The sequence below is a fragment of the Paroedura picta genome, chromosome 12, assembly GCF_049243985.1.
Source record: "Paroedura picta isolate Pp20150507F chromosome 12, Ppicta_v3.0, whole genome shotgun sequence".
Taxonomy (NCBI): Eukaryota; Metazoa; Chordata; class Lepidosauria; order Squamata; family Gekkonidae; genus Paroedura; species Paroedura picta.
In genome coordinates this window covers 36,094,778-36,110,642 of record NC_135380.1, presented here as the reverse complement: position 1 = coordinate 36,110,642, position 15,865 = coordinate 36,094,778, and the positions used below count along the sequence as shown (strand labels likewise).

The 15,865-nt window shown below is 46.0% G+C and overlaps 1 protein-coding gene across 2 annotated transcripts in view; it reads right to left on the bottom strand.

Moving 5' to 3' along the window:
- STXBP1 (syntaxin binding protein 1) overlaps window positions 1–15,865 on the bottom strand; it is a 53,394-nt gene that overhangs the window by 8,895 nt on the left and 28,634 nt on the right. The window contains exons 7-19 of one of the 2 annotated variants that reach the window (XM_077306536.1): window positions 15,449–15,597; window positions 14,723–14,807; window positions 13,567–13,697; window positions 12,586–12,693; window positions 11,585–11,645; window positions 10,891–10,956; window positions 8,678–8,758; window positions 7,472–7,610; window positions 6,692–6,801; window positions 6,310–6,411; window positions 5,008–5,093; window positions 3,467–3,621; window positions 959–1,086 (exon numbers count right to left, since the gene is read on the bottom strand). In XM_077306536.1, the coding sequence (XP_077162651.1) occupies window positions 977–1,086; window positions 3,467–3,621; window positions 5,008–5,093; window positions 6,310–6,411; window positions 6,692–6,801; window positions 7,472–7,610; window positions 8,678–8,758; window positions 10,891–10,956; window positions 11,585–11,645; window positions 12,586–12,693; window positions 13,567–13,697; window positions 14,723–14,807; window positions 15,449–15,597 (1,383 nt within the window). In that variant the 3' untranslated portion in view covers window positions 959–976. The remainder of the gene's footprint in view (window positions 1–958; window positions 1,087–3,466; window positions 3,622–5,007; window positions 5,094–6,309; window positions 6,412–6,691; window positions 6,802–7,471; window positions 7,611–8,677; window positions 8,759–10,890; window positions 10,957–11,584; window positions 11,646–12,585; window positions 12,694–13,566; window positions 13,698–14,722; window positions 14,808–15,448; window positions 15,598–15,865) is intronic. The other variant, XM_077306537.1, reaches the window with a different exon arrangement.

The following is a 15,865-nucleotide window of genomic DNA, read 5'->3' as shown; positions in this document are numbered from 1 at the left end:
CCAGGCCAAATTGGCCAGGGATCCTAGAAGGGATTTTTAAACCACCTTTTGGACACAGAGCAGGGGGATCACTAGTAAAGTGGAAGTAAGGATGTCAGGATCTCCTGGAATTAAAGAGAGCAATTCCCATGGAGAAAATGGCTGTTTTGGAGGGTAGACTGCATAGCATTATACTTCACTGAGGTCCCTCTCTGCCCCAAATCCCACCCACCTCCAGCTCCACCCTTAAAGTCTCCAGATACTTCCCAACCCAGAGTTGGTCACCCTCAGTGGCAACCCTCTGAATTCCTTGCACTGCATTACCTTCAGGCTCTGTGTTTCCATGTTTGAGAGCTATAACTCTGGCCTCGGATTGAAAGTAAGCATCCCAAATCCAGAAATCACACATTTTGGAAAAATTACAATGCTCATCCAAGGGACTATAACTTTATGAAGGACCCTAAGCTCTCTGAGAAAGTTCTCAGCGCCAGGCAAAACTACGGTTCCCAAGGTTCTCCGGAGGGTAGGGGGAAATTCCAAAATTCAAACCAGTTTTCATCTCATAAACAAGACAACAAACTGGAAGAATCTCACAAATACAAACCAAAAATTAATAATAATTTCAGGATGCTTTTCAACAGGCCCAGTAAATCTTTCTACATATTTGCTTTTTTTTTTTTAAGTGGCCTGCTATTTCCTTTGCAAACAGGTGTCTGATGGCGTGAATATTCAGCTAGTTCTTGCTACAAGAGATTCATGGTATAGGACTTGATGGAAGCAGCATTGGACACATTTTCAAAAACGGTAGTTAAAAATTTGCAAGCATTTTCTCACCCAAGAACCGATAAAGAAGGAAAAAAAAGAGAGAAGGAAGAAAGGAGGAAAAAAGAAGAGAAAGAAAGAAAACGGTGACGTAAAAAAATCAAAGAAGCCCTTCCGCACAGGAGAGGGTTTCTTCTCTATAGTAAGCTGCTTTTACTTTTGGTTTCTTTGGCTCTCATTCCATTGTTGGAGCCTGTTCCTCAAAAGATACCCTAGTGGAATCCCTGAAGTCGGGGTGCCTCAGATCCATGAGAAATTTGGTGGGAGTGAGAATGTGAGTAGAACCTGTGAGAGAACAGAGTGCGGGCTGACGTCTTGCACAGAAAAAAATCAAAGGAACATGCCAAAAAAGATTAAAGGCCTTAGATATTATTTCACTGTCAAAATCTCGGTACACAGCCGGTGAGGATGTACGAGGAAGCCAAAAATGAGAGAGAGAAATGTACGGAGAGAAATGGGGTGCAGCAGAGATGAGAGAATGGTTAGCAAAGCGACACCATGCGCTGAAACACGACAGACGGGAGCTGGGTTTTGGCAGTCACTATTGAGCCTCCATAACCAGGATTTTCAGGGTTAAAGAAGAAAACTTGGTTTTTATACCCCGCTTTGCACTGCCCGTGGGAGTCTCAAAGTGGCTTCTAATCATTTTCCTTTCGTCTCTCCACAACAGGCACACTGTGAGGCAGGTGAGGCTAAGACAGCTCAGAGAGAACTGCTCAGTCAAAACAACACTATCAGGGCTGTGACTAGTCCAAAGTCACCCAGCTGGCTGCATGTGGAGGAGCGAGGAATCAAACCCGGCTCACCAGATTTGAAGCTGCTGCTCTTAACCGCTACATCGTGCTGGCTTTCAGTGAGGCTTGCTCTCAATTATAATAAAATTGGTACTTGGTGGTCCTAATCAGCCAGTTTATATTCTGGCCAGTTCTGATAACCAAGCTGGCTCAAGACATACTGTTGACTGACCTCCCTATAGATTTTGCCAGCAATACTGAGTGGCTGGAGGATGTTAGACATGTTAAAACATCCTCTGTTGTCATGGTCCAATCTTTTGAAGTATAACTTAGTACTCTAGAGACCACCATAAAGTCATTCTGATTGTCTTAGAAGAGCAAGAAATGAAGTGGCTGCCATAGCAACAGCAGCCCTAGGCCTGGTAACTGGAAGTCCTGAGGTGAACTGCCACCACCCAGGAAGAACATGAGAGCACCTCTGGTGAACATTAAACACACATGCACCAATTGCAACCGTAGAGCGAAGAAAGGCATTGTTAACATTAGAAGAAGCTACATTTAGTTACCCGACAGAGAAACACACAGAATTATAAAGTGAAGTGACCAACCAGAAGAATGAGACATAAGACAGAGAAGGAAAGAGAGGGTTAGGGAAGACGGCGCCATCTTGGCTTGGGGAAAAATCCATTGAGCAAATGAGAGCAAAAATCCATTGAGCAAAAACACTGGGCTGGCCACAGGCAGATGCCAGGTTAGGGAGCAAAGAGATGTATTCATTCAGCCCTAGGTGCAAGTGAGTCTAACATAAAGGTCCTCAGTGTGGCTTGGACCTGTCAACCCTCATGATGCATCAGAGGACCCATTCCTGACTGGGGTAGTTTGGTCTCCCTTTCATTTCCCAATGGGAGAAGCACCTGGAAATGGTGGAGAAATGTGCTCTCCAGGAAGCCATGCAAATGGCCCACCGGACTCCTACAGGAGGTGCCAGGGTGGCCAGCCTCCAGGTAGAGGACCTAGGAATCCCCTAGAATTACATCTTATCTCCAGACAGGGATAAAATGGATGCTTTGGAGGGTGGACTCTGAGGCACTGTGCTTCACTGAGGTCCGTGTCCTTCCAAGGTTCCATCCCCCAAATCTTCAGAAGTTTCTCAACCTGCATCTGGCAATCCCAATCCCCCATCCCCACCGGTGGCCAGGGGGGACCTGAAAACCCTAGGAGGGGCCCTCTCAAAATAGGCTTCCATTTCCAGGGGGAAGAGTCCTCAGGGGGAAGAGGGTGAAGCAGTTACTCTTTCATGTATAGATCCATTGGCACTGTTTGGGGAGACTAAGGGCTAAAGGCAGCTTAAGAGAGTCACACTTTGACATAACTGAAGGGCAGGGGGAAAGGACCCCCAATTGGGAGGGAAAGCAAGAAGAAAACAGGGACACAATTTGCGGTGGGGATGGAGCTCCAAGTACGGGTCCCACAGTTCTCATGTGTCTGTATCAACTTTCCTCCCATCTTGTGCAACAAAACTTTGAAAACTCAGAAATTTGTGAGAAAAAACCACCAGCACCAGGAGAGCTCCAAAAGGGTCTTATCACAGAATATGTAATCTCACCCAAAACACCTCACTGAGTGACAAAAAATAAAGCACAATCAGTCATCTGAAGGTTAGATATGTGTGTGTGTGTGGGAAAACACAACCCACGCATGAATAAGAATTGAGGACAAGACAGTAGTGTAGCAGATGGGAGGAAAATGAATGCACGTTGTGGGGAACTTTCTAGAACACTCGTCTGGGACTGGATTTTTACCCTAGTTAGTATTTCGGAAGAGGGAAGGGAGAGTGCATGCAGCGACAGAAGCGCAGGATGGAGTGTGCAGAAATGAGCTGCAGCAAAGCAAAGCACGAGGCCGCCACCAACAACCGCAAAAGGACTCACCTATTAGCACCTCCCACTTCCCGCTGGCTTGCGTCACCTCATAGGCGCAGCGCATTTCATTCAGGCCCACGCCCCCCAGGATGAAAATGATGAGGCGGGGGCCGCTCCTGTACTCCCCAGGAGCCTTGTTCTTGTGCCAGTGTCCATAGCGGGCACTGAAGGGGCAGAAGAAAGAAAGAATGTATAATGTTACTAATTATGGCAGGGTCACTGGCAAGCATGGTTAACTACACAGTGGAAGACAACAGAACCCAGACAATTTGCAACAGGGGAACCAATTTGCAAAAGAGCCCAGACCATTTGCAACAGGAGGAAGAATATGGGTATTCCTTATCGTTGCATAAACCAAAGCCTTCCAGGACATTGTGGGAAGTTCCCACTTATTTTAGATAAAAATAATTGCTTTCAATAATGAAGAAGAAAAAGAAAAGCTGCACCACAGGTTTTAACACCCGAAGGAGTCACAAAACGGCTGAGAGAGCTCTGAGAGAACTGTCACTGGCCCAAGGTCACCCAACTGGCTGCATAGGGAGGAGTGCGGAATAAAAAAACCAGTTCTCCAGATCAGAGCCAGTGCTCCTAACCAAGCTGGAAATTGTTACCTGTTTACAGAGCCTGTCTCTCAAGAATAAGCAAGTGCAATAAAATAACAAAAATCTATCTTCCTTTATACAGATAACAGCAGGCAGGTTACAACATCTTCAAGTCAGCATAAGTAAACACAGCAGACCGTTGAAGATGCCACGAGATGATCCCTGGCTCTGACAATATTAATGGGCTATGCTTGGAAAACTTGTGCCAGATGGCTGTAAGCTAACTTTATGAGGAAACTGGACCACTGACCCCCTGAACAGTATAAGCCAATGAAGAACATGATCCAAAAGATGATTCTCAAAGCAGGACTCCCCGTTCCCATCTGACTGTAGTTAAGTCAGATCGCTTTGGTATTCTGAAGGGTGATCTCAAGCTTTTCATCTTGCCTTGGGAGAAGCATTTTTGATATGAAACTCTCCCCGTGTTAGTCTTTAACATTTGGATGGCACATCATAGAATCTTAAGAGTTGAAAGAGGCCTTACAGGCCATCTAGTACAACCACTGCTCAATGCAGGATCAGCCTGCTTTAGGACCTAGATTCATAGAAGATACATAGAATCACACAGTTGGAAGGGGCCATACAGGCCATCTAGTCCAACTCAATGCATGATCTGGGTAAAGTATCCATGATGCTGCTTGAAGCATCAGTCAAAATGCTGCTTGAAGACCACCAGTGAGGCAGAGCTCACCGCCTCCTTAGGCAGCTGATTGCACTGCTGAACTACTCTGTGATTACGGCAGGGGCTCATGGGAATTGTAGTCCATGGACATCTGGGGAGCCACAGTTTGGCCACCCCTGCTTTATATCGATCCGTTGCTTTTTTTTTAAGGGAGAAGGAACTGTAATTCTGGCAAACGCTATTAAAATAGATGAGAAATATGAAATTGACAGTACGACTTATAGATTAAGGCCGTTTCAGGTACAAAGAGACCTGTTTCTTCCTACCTGACTGCTGTAGTGCTGAAAGAGGCTGAGGACCGGGTGGAAATATAAGGGTAATGTTTTGTGTCCAGTTTATCCTCAAGGGCATCCTGGGAAAAGAAACAGAAGTGATCAGCATATCAGGACGTTCTGCGTGTGCCACATAGAACGTATGGTGTCAGACCAAAAAAACCATCTAGTCCAGCATTCTGTTTTCTTGCAGTTGCTAACTGGAATTTTCTAAGGCAAAAGCCCTCCCCAGCTGTTGCACCCCAGAATATGCAGCCCTGAAGTAGAGTGTCTCTTAACATAATAGACCTCTCGCCTATGAATGTGCTTAATCCCCTTTCAAAGAAGAAGAAGAGTTGGTTCTTATATGCCACTTTTCTCTACCTGAAGGAGTCTCAAAGAGGCTTACCGTCACCTTCCCTTTCCTCTCCCCACAACAGACACCCTGTGAGGTGGGTGAGGCTGAGAAAGCCCTGATATTACTGCCCAATCAGAACAGCTTTATCATGGCTGTGGCGAGCCCAAGGTCACCCAGCTGGCTGCATGTTGAGGAGGAACAGGGAATTAAACTCAGCTCACCAGATTAGAAGTCCGCACTCCTAACCACTACACCAAGTTGACTCCTAAGACATCTAAGCCTGGGATCTTCACCACATCCTGTGAGACACCAGGTGTCTGGGATTTAGTTTTGATAATATTATTTTTTGATGCATAGCCAGCAATTAGGGTATAATAAGATACTTAATTTTAGCTATGCATCAAGGTTTGGCTGAGTTCGCTGTACGCATGTGCATTTGAGACCCAGCAGATGGGAGCTTAGCCTGCTATTTCGGTACACTTGATCATTGCTTATTAAAAGCTCCTTGTAAGCAAACCTGGATCGTGCGTATAGTTTCCTTGGGATTTCTGTGAATCTGAAGCCCCTGGCCTGAATCCCAAACAGGTGGTTGTTGTGAAGTTAAAATTGAGGGAGATAAGCAGGGTACAAATATCTAAATAATAAAAATATGCTTCATTACTATGTCTAACAGCAAAAAGGGTAGCTCTGGCCAATGCTGAAAGCCACAAAACCAGACCACCAATGGGCATGGGAGGGATTTCTCATTATCCAAGGGGGCTTTCCATGGTCTTTATAAAAGAACCAAAGCAAGGGATTAAATGGCCTGCTTTGGAGGGTGGACTACATGTCATAATACCCTCCCCAGGCTCCCCCTCTGAATCTCCAGGAATTGCCCTACCCAGAGCTGGAAACCCTACAAGCTTTGCATAAGGAGATGGGCCTTTAGCTCTATAGTCCCATCTCCCCCGCAGCCTCACCTCCATGATGTCCTTGACCACTGGTGTCCATCGGGACAGCTGGTAGGTTTGTTCGCTGATGCGTTCCTTCCTCTCAGGTTTGCTTCTGCGGCGCAGAGTGGACTGAACACAAAGGACAAACAAGGAGAATGTTTGGACAAGGCCAACAACTCAATTTTGCTTCTCAGGCAACTAGGCAACCCTTTGGCTTCCACAGCAGGGCATGAGGAGTATCTTCTTTGAGTGTTTCAAGACACAATTCAAGGGGTTGGTTCTCATCTTAAGTGGATTAGGGCCAAGGTGCCTGAAGGACAGGTTTCTTTAACCGTTTTTTCTCCCAGACACTGGGAGTTGAAGCCTGTAGCCAGTGGTAGAAGCTCAGAGAGCAGGTTAGGTGACTCACATCCGTGATTATGGGCACTCCAAGGTGGGCCATATTGGTAATGATCTCACTGTCCTCAGGCGGGATCTGGGCATGTTGAATCAGCTTGTTCAGGTTTTCCTCAGTGATTCCTGGAAGACACAACAAAGGAGGGCTCTTCTCCAAACTAAAATGTTTCCCTATTTCAAATACGACTTCCAGGGTCCTGCAACATCCTTGTTCCAGAGCTCCAATTATGTATTGGGGGGGACCTTAGAGAATCACAGCTACTTTGTATGCACAAAGTCCAAGGTGAACCTTACCTCCTCCATTTGAAAGATCACATGGGGATCTTTCTCATCCCAAGCACTGGAGAGCAACTGCAAACCAGAGCAGAAGATTCTGACCTAGCAAGATCAGTGGTTTGACTTCCTATCAGGAAGCTTCCCTAATGTAAAATGAAACAGCTACATAAATGTATGCAGGCTGTAACTCAGTGGTAGAGCACTGCACTGTACGTCACATGCAGAAGGTCCAAGGTTCAGCCCCTGGCTTAGTGAAAATGAGTTCAGGCAGTAAATACTGGAGAAAGACTCCCTGACTGAGATCCTGCAGAGCAGCTGCTAGTCAGAGAAGAGAAAACTGAATTAAGTGGAACAGAGGTCCGTCTTGGTACAGGGCAACTCCACGCCTTCAGAACTGCTGAAGGACATTTTCTTGGAGATGCTACTTCAAAGGCCTCTTTCTCTGCATCTTTGGCTTTCCTGCCTTCATCTTGACCTCACGCCCCACCCACTACCAAGCTGCCGCTGCCCCTCCTACCGTTCTTGAGGAAGATGTACAGCAAGATGATGCGGATTTTGTCGTAAGTGGTGACGTTCCCATCGAGCAGGATTGGGACAATGGCCCGCATGGGGTCCTTGATTTTCTCACCCTCTGCGTCAGTACCCATGGCCAGGTCCTGCAGGAAACATCAGTATCCACTAACAGATCTCTATCGACTTCATTTATAGACCACTTTTGTACCCAACAAAGACTCAAAGTGGCTAACAACATTTTTCCCTCTTCCATTTCCCTTTTCCACAAATTTAGCCTGGTGGGGGGGAGGGAATACATGAGGACAGAAAGAGCCTAACGGCACCTGTCAAGGAACATGAATGAACGTCCCCAATCCCACCACAGCAACTCAGGAGTAGCAAAGATGCCCTGCATGCAAGAAATCCCAGATTCCACCTCCAGTGAAAAGTACCTTGAATTGCAGGTGAATGGAAGACCTTTCTGTGCCTCAGGTGCTGATCAGAATGGACACAACAGCCCTGCCCAAACTAACTGCATGAGTCAGAGCTTTGCAAGTTCATTATTTGCCATTTAGTTTTCCTTATAGGCTGCTGCAGCCTTTCTCAACCTTTTTATCATTGAGAAACCCCAGAAACATTCTTCAGGCTTCGAGAAACCCCAGAAGTGGTACAATCATGAAGAATATGGTTTGGAAACAGATCTGTGGACACACCTACCCGGGGCCCCTCCCCTTCCTACCCCCTCCCCTTCCTACCCCCTCCATAGACCATCATTGGCCGGGGGGGGGGGGTGTGTGTCAGCATGACCGTATATGTTCATATCACCTGATAAATGTATAACACATTTTAACATATATATAAAATATTAATTATCTCCTACACATTATGGAAACCCTTCCAGGGCTGTCAAGCAACCCTGGTTGAGAAAGCCTTGCCTACTGCATGTATCTCCCCTTTGAAAGGAAGACATGCCTGTTGTGAGTCTTCCTGCCACTTCCTTGACACAACTTTAAAAGCATAAGGACAAACCCAGCAGGATTCCTTACCACCTTGAAAGATAGATAGAGAAATGCAGCTCCCAGCAAGGGAGCCAAGCTGCTAGCTCTAAACTTCCTGCAAAGATCTGTCCAATTATGCAGAGATTGACACAAGCGCTGCCAGAACAAACTGCTCCTTCCGTGTGCACACACACATTCATCAGCATTTTCCTTTTCCTTTTTTGCCGATTTACCTGCTCAACCCTGCAAAGCTTGTCCACAGTGCCCTGGTAGTGTTTCATGCAGTCTTCAGCCAGGTGAAGGTGAGTAGAGTACTACGGAGACAGAAAACAGGTAGAGTTGCTCCCATCCCGTGTGAGTAACCCGATTTGGTAAACCCAGAAGGAACTCCTAAGCAATCCCCTTCATGAGGAAGAACCCTGAGAAATGGCCAGATAAGACGTAGTTCTGACATCTCATGGTCAAAAGTACCTCCGTACATCAAGTCTGCAGCTTTAGGACCAGCTATCAGGAACGGCCACAATTCATGGGCATGTACATGGTTTGCATAGATATATAAGGCACCAGCCCTCTCTCCAACAGCAATATTCACAAGTAGCTGGTGTTAGGAAAGCCCAAGATCCTGAATAATAAGTACTGCCATAAGGAGTAGATAATACAGGGCTAGATGATCAAATCACTCCACCAGAGTGCTCTGGACCTGTTTGTACTGTTTATTGTATCATTGTTTACACTGTTTATTATTACAACTACCTGTTATTAATATTGTATGGTTATTCATGTGTTATTGATTGTTTTATGTATCATTCATATGTTCCATGTAAACCACCCTGAGGCCCTGGGGAGGGCGGTAAATAAAATAAAATAAAATAAAATAAAATAAAATAAAATAAAATAAAATAAAATAAAATAAAATAAAATAAAATAAAATAAAATAAAATAAAATAAAATAAAATAAAATAAAATAAAATAAAATAAAATAAAGTTGATTCTAGGCATGTCTATTCAGTTCACCTGAACCGAAAAACCCTGAAAAAATACTGACATTTTTTTCGGTATTCCTAAACCAAATACAGATTGTCTAATCCAGGGGTAGTCAGACTGTGGCACTCCACATGCCCATGGACTACAATTCCCATGAGCCCCTGCCAGCGAATGCAGGGGGCATTCGCTGGCAGGAGCTCATGGGAATTATAGTCCATGGACATCTGGAGGGCTGCAGTTTGACTACCCCTGGTCAAATCTGTTTCAGCTACAGGTATAACTGCATAAAATAGCAGGGGTGGCTGAAATGGCTGCCGGCCATTTACACCTAGCAGCTGGACAGTCCGCCTATCAGCTGTTAAATTTCCCTCTGGAAGAGTGGGGGAAGTGAAAGGGATCCAGAAGTGGCTGCCAAGTTCAAACTAGGCAGCCCAGCACACTTCAGCCCGATCCTACAGAGAGCCTGCTCTTGGCAAGTTCAGCTGTTCAGAGGGGTCCCCCAGGTGGAACCAGTCATCCCAGTAGACCCCAAGCTGTTCTCCATAGGATCAGCCATTTGGCGGGGTTTCCTGGGCTGCCGAGTCTGAACTGGGCAACCCAGCAGACACCAAGCCAATCCTGTGGAGATCTTGCTGATCCTAAACTGACCTCAATCCATTTAAATCTCTTGGAGTCGAAACATTAGGCTTTCCCGAGTATTTCCTGAAATATAATACTATATGGCAGGGGTAGTCAAACTGCGGCCCTCCAGATGTCCATGGACTACAATTCCCAGGAGCCCCCTGCCAGCGAATGCTGGCAGGGGGCTTCTGGGAATTGTAGTCCATGGACATCTGGAGGGCCGCAGTTTGACTACCCCTGCTATATGGTATTGGGATTTGGGAATATCGGGAAATACCAATATTTCTCAGGTCCAAAATACCTTAACCCCTCCACCTCCAAATACCAGGGGTTGTTTTCATTTGTTTGTATGTGTTTTGCACGTGTCTGGTTGACTTGCATGATCTTTCCATGGCATGGACCAGTCTGATCTATCCTCTCACCAGTTCCTGGTTGATTGGTCCCCTTAAGAGGATGCAAGTCTTGAAACCTTAGGACAAGAGCGTCCCGTGGGTCATCACTGTGGGTCACCTCATGTGTCAAAATCTGTAAACCATGTTTAGTTCATTTATTTTAATATACATCTATCCCCCACTCATCCTGCCACCAAAAATGGTCGTTTAGTTTAAAATCATCACCCATTTAAAAAAATAATGCTAAGAAAAGCAAAGCATTTATTTTGAAAAATCAATCATTCTTAATTAGGTCAAGAGGAAATTCAAAACCGAGAAAGGCTCAAACCCAGACAAAACTCGGCCCACCGAAACAGCCATTTCAGAGCCCTGAGTGGCAGAAGGATGCAAGATGTTCTGGTCAGTTCTTCCGAAGGATGATTCAGTTCACACCCAAGATGGGAATTTACCTTGCTGAGCTCCTTCTGATATTGTGGCATCTTCTTCAGCATCTGGGAAAGGTCCCTCATGGTTGTCTGCAAATTAGAAGCAAAAAAAGAAAGAAAAAAGGACATGAAGCTTAACAACATGCCCAGTTTTGGATTGTCCTTCCCTTCCTAATGCTGGATTTAGAAGGACAGAATAACAGCCTTTGGATTGCCATTTCCTACTGATACCCCAAAGAGCAACCTAGCCAAATGCAGTTATATCCAGCACTGCAGTTGAATCGGTCACTCAATCATCAGGAAGAATGTTTCCCATCTTGCCTCTTGTTATGGGAATTTCCAGTTCTTCCAACTTCTCTGCTCAATACCCTTGGTTTTTACTCATTTCTACCGTGGTATGCACACAACTTTTAGATGCAATTTTAAATAGAACTTATACATACAGTGCATGCCATTTATACATATATATATAATAATTTGACCGATTAGAACAGATAATATTGTAAATGCATACATAGGGAGAGGGAACTGGGGGTGAAGAAACAAAAGTTGACAAGTAAATAAAGAGCCATAGCTTCCTTTTTACACAAGGCAACAGTCAAATCAAAGTGGGGATCAGGAATCTGAAACCATCCCGATTTAATAAGCAAACACCCCCAGAGGAAAAAGGTCCCCAGAACCCATCAGGCGCCTAGTGGGTGGGTATATGCCCTCTCACCTTCTCGCCAGTGTTCATTCTTTTACTGGAAGAGAAATCCTTCAGAGACCGGGTGACCTCCCTGGAATGAAAAAAGTTCCAGCTCAACTTGAATCATACTTCTCTCCACCCTTATTTATTTTCCTTCTCTAGCCAGTCATGCAAGTTCCCTGGGAAAGATGGGGGACACTGCCAGGGAGTTGGTGGGCTGCAGGTGCCAGGTACTGTACATGTACATTCTTGCAAGCTATGCAATTTTCATAGAATCATAGAATCACAGAATCATAGAGTTGGAAGGGGCCATACAGGCCATCTAGTCCAACCCCCTGCTCAACGCAGGATCAGCCCTAAGCATCCTAAAGCATCCAAGAAAAGTGGGTATCCAACCTTTGCTTGAAGACTGCCAGTGAGGGGGAGCTCACCACCTCCTTAGGCAGCCTATTCCACTGCTGAACTACTCTGACTGTGAACATTTTTTTCCTGATATCTAGCCTATATCATTGTACTTGTAGTGTAAACCCATTACTTTCCTCTGCAGCCAATGGGAACAGCTTCCTGCCTTCCTCCAAATGACAACCTTTCAAATACTTAGAGGGCTATTTTCGAGTTGTTATTCCAGAGCCCTGTCTGAATTTTCAGCATTGCTCCCTACCAAAAACATCATTCTTCAGTATGACCACTAGTGACCATTCCCCAATCTTCCAAGCAGTCAAGTAAGACTGTTGTACAGCTTTTCCAGAAAAGGAACAGGAGATCTCTCAGGACAAGTTTTGTTATGCTGAAGTGACTTAAGACTTCTTCTGAGAGAGAAGGGGATACATTCCGGCTGTGTTCTTCCAAACTGCTTCACTAAGAAGAAACACAGTTCTAGCATGAGGGGAGGGGTTGGCACCCTTGGGGAACTGCCACACACTGGGCAAAGTCAATGGGCGTAACTATTAACATTTCCCATGTTGCATGGCAGCTTCAGAGATGCAGTCATCCACAGAGAAGGAAAGGAAGACAGGAAGAAGGGCTCTTACTGGGACACCTCGGCAATGTGCTTGTGGCGCAAGGTCACCCAGAGGTCATCGTCTTCATCCAGCAGGACCTCCTTGACACGGGCCTCCCCGATGCCGCTCGTCTCGTACCTGCAGGGTGGAGAAGGAGAAACAGGCCACCCGATCTGCTAGGTGCTTTTTCATAAAGCAATGAGAAAGTGTGACGCCTTCACGAACAGAGGTGCACCAGACCAATTAATCTGCCCTTCTGTCTCACACAGGTTAGCCAGTGCCACCAGAGTGCCTAGAAACAAGACACAAAGGGAATAACTCTCCACCAGTGCTTGCCCCAAAACCAATATTCCGAGGGACACAAAAGGCTGCACTTAGCTCTCCCAGCTAAGAGTTATGGGCACCATCCTCCCTGAACTTGTCTAACCCCCCTTTTTTAAAGGGGGCGTCGGGCGGCTGCAAGCAGCAGCGGCAGACAGAAGCAGTGGCAGGAGGCAGCGGCAGGTGGCAGGCAGCAGCAGTGGCGGCAGACAGTGGTGGAGGAGCCATGGCCATGTGCACACTGCCTCGGCTGCTGCCAAGTCGGAGCGGTTGAGAACCGTTGCCCTAAATCAGGGGTAGTCAAACTGCGGCCCTCCAGATGTCCACGGACTACAATTCCCATGAGCCCCTGCCAGCAAATGCTGGCAGGGGCTGATGGGAATTGTAGTCCATGGACATCTGGAGGGCCGCAGTTTGACTACCCCTGCCCTAAACAGATACTTGCGAAGGAGCCTGCACACTTCACAGTGTTTAAGTGCTGGGTGAACATTTAGAGAGTGTTCAAAAAAGCCTATCTATATTGGTTTGTAATGTGTGCAGGCACACACACGGAGCTGGCCATTCCAGGGAATCAGGTGACCGGTTATGCATTTGACATCCCATCCTCCCAGCCCAATGTTCTCCGAGTGACTTTTACATAAGGATTAGACACAGGAAACTATACAATTCTCAGCATGGATGGGCCCCTACTTGTAGACGTCATTCTCGATGGGCAGCAGGTCATAGCTCATGGCTTGGAATGTCAACTCATGCAGCACCGGGGAGGAGGGATCAAAACCACGGTCCAAGATGACGAGCTGGGAGCGAGCTTTGTCCGGACCCTGGGGATCAGGGAGAACAGAAAAATGAAACAGACTGTTGTCTTTTTGGGGCCCCAGCTAATTATAACAATATATACAATGTTCATTTTCTTCCAATATTTGCCCAATTTTTCCCCTGCCAATAGAAGCAGCAACCCAAAATGAAAGATGGGGAATCACAGAATCCTAGAGTTGGAAGGGGCCATACAGGCCCTGTAGTTTAACCCCCTGCTCAATGCAAGATCAGCTTAAAGCAACCATGAAGGGGAGGAAGTGCAAAGGGAAGGCCCAGGGCCAGGGGAGAAGGTTTCTCCTCTAGAGGGTGAACCTGTAGTGTCTTGTCACTACAGCGCTCAGGTGCTGGGGCTGTGGGAGACCACAGAGGCAAAGCCTCACAAGTGTGAAAGGGGCAGCTTGGGGTCCTGGTTTTCCCAGATGCAACCCTGTACTTCAATCACAGGATGGCAGTGAGTGTTACCCAAAGAGTCCTTTTTGCCGCCCGCCTGGAGTTGGCAACCAGTCAGAACAGGGGGTGGGCAAGGCAGAGCTGGGCCTGCTAGGCAAAAGTGGGCCAGTTCCATTACAGCTTGTATAGCCATCTTGTTGGCTGCTTGTTGCAAAACACCTGTAAATTAATTAATGCAAAAGAAATTCTGTCTAAACATCTGAACGATATTCCTGACAGTCAGAGGAGTTTCTCAGTGGAACAGGCTTCTTTGGGAGGTGGTGGGTTCCCCATCTTTGGAAATTTTTAAACAGAGGCTAGATAGCCACCTGACGGAGAGGTTGATTCTGTGAAGGCTCAAGGGGTAGCAGGTAACAGTGGATGAGTGATTGGGATGTGTGTGTCCTGCATAGTGCAGGGGGTTGGATTAGATGACCCAGGACCCAACTCTAAGATTCTATGATTATTTATTTGGAGAGGAAAGCTACAAATACTTCAAAGAAATAACAGCTCTGTTTGACTGAGCACTACTTGGTTAAAGGACGATGCCTTGGTCCTGCCACCAAACTCTATTGACTACTCATTCGGCAGCCCAACTCACCTCTCCCATAGTAGGGTCATCCGCCTTGTAAGCATCCAATTTGTCCTGGATCAGTTGGGCCAGCATGGCATTATCTTTGTAATCTCTGGCAAAAAAGTGGACACAAATTATATTTCAGGGCCACTGTGGTGCCCATCTCCACTAAATCAATAAATGGAGGACCTCAGAACTCTATTGATATTTAAATGTGTGGCGTCAAGATATCAGTTCCTTATGGATTTTCTAGATACCATTCATGGAAACTGATGTGTAGATCCACCACCACTCTTATATTTATGTCTTGTCTTTATGTATATTTTAAAGGGTTTCTAAAAATTAAGTTAATTTATTTAATTTGTTTTTTTAATGTTATTTAGTTGCTGGTTTTTAGGATCGTTTCCCCTTTATTCTTTTGTTGTTGTTGTTTTTAAGAAATAAATATTTAAAAGACCTCTGCAGCTTCTCCGATTTGCAGGGCCTCTCGGCCCACACTAAGGTAATGTTTAGGAGGCAATGAACAGCCCCCACAAGTATATTCTGTTGAAAGAAGGACAGCCTACTTCACTGGATCTGGCCAAGATTCACCTGGTGTCCCATTTCCAACAGAAGTTATTCAAAACCCCTATAGGAAATTCAAAAGCAGGTAAGGCTCTTCTGCTGTTTGTCCAACAAATGGCCATCTGTTTCTGAACATGGAGGTTTCTTTTCATGATCACAGCTAACAACAGTAAGGGGTCCCCAACGTACCCTCTATATCGGACCGCAGGGTATTCCTTCAGAGTGGCACAGAGGGTTGCAATCTGCTCTGCCAGGCGCTCCAGGATGGGGTTCTTCATCTGGGCTTTGTGGGGACTGTAGAAGCTCTGGAAAGAGTCGCCCGAGTCCAGGGAGTAAACCTAACAGGGGGTTCAAAAGACAGGGGAGAAAGACAATAAGCCTATAGGCTCTGGAATCCAAAGGATGAGGAAGAAGTACAGCAGCCAGAAACCTCTCTGCCAGTTAGGGCCATGGTAGACCCTTTTGTTCACCCCCAAAATCAGCTTTGTAACCCCAAATACCACTAGAGCAGTGGTTCTCAACCTTCCTAACCCTTTAATACAGTTCCTCATATTGTGGGGACCCCCCACCATAACATTATGCAAGTGTTCTTTCACAGAAATTAAA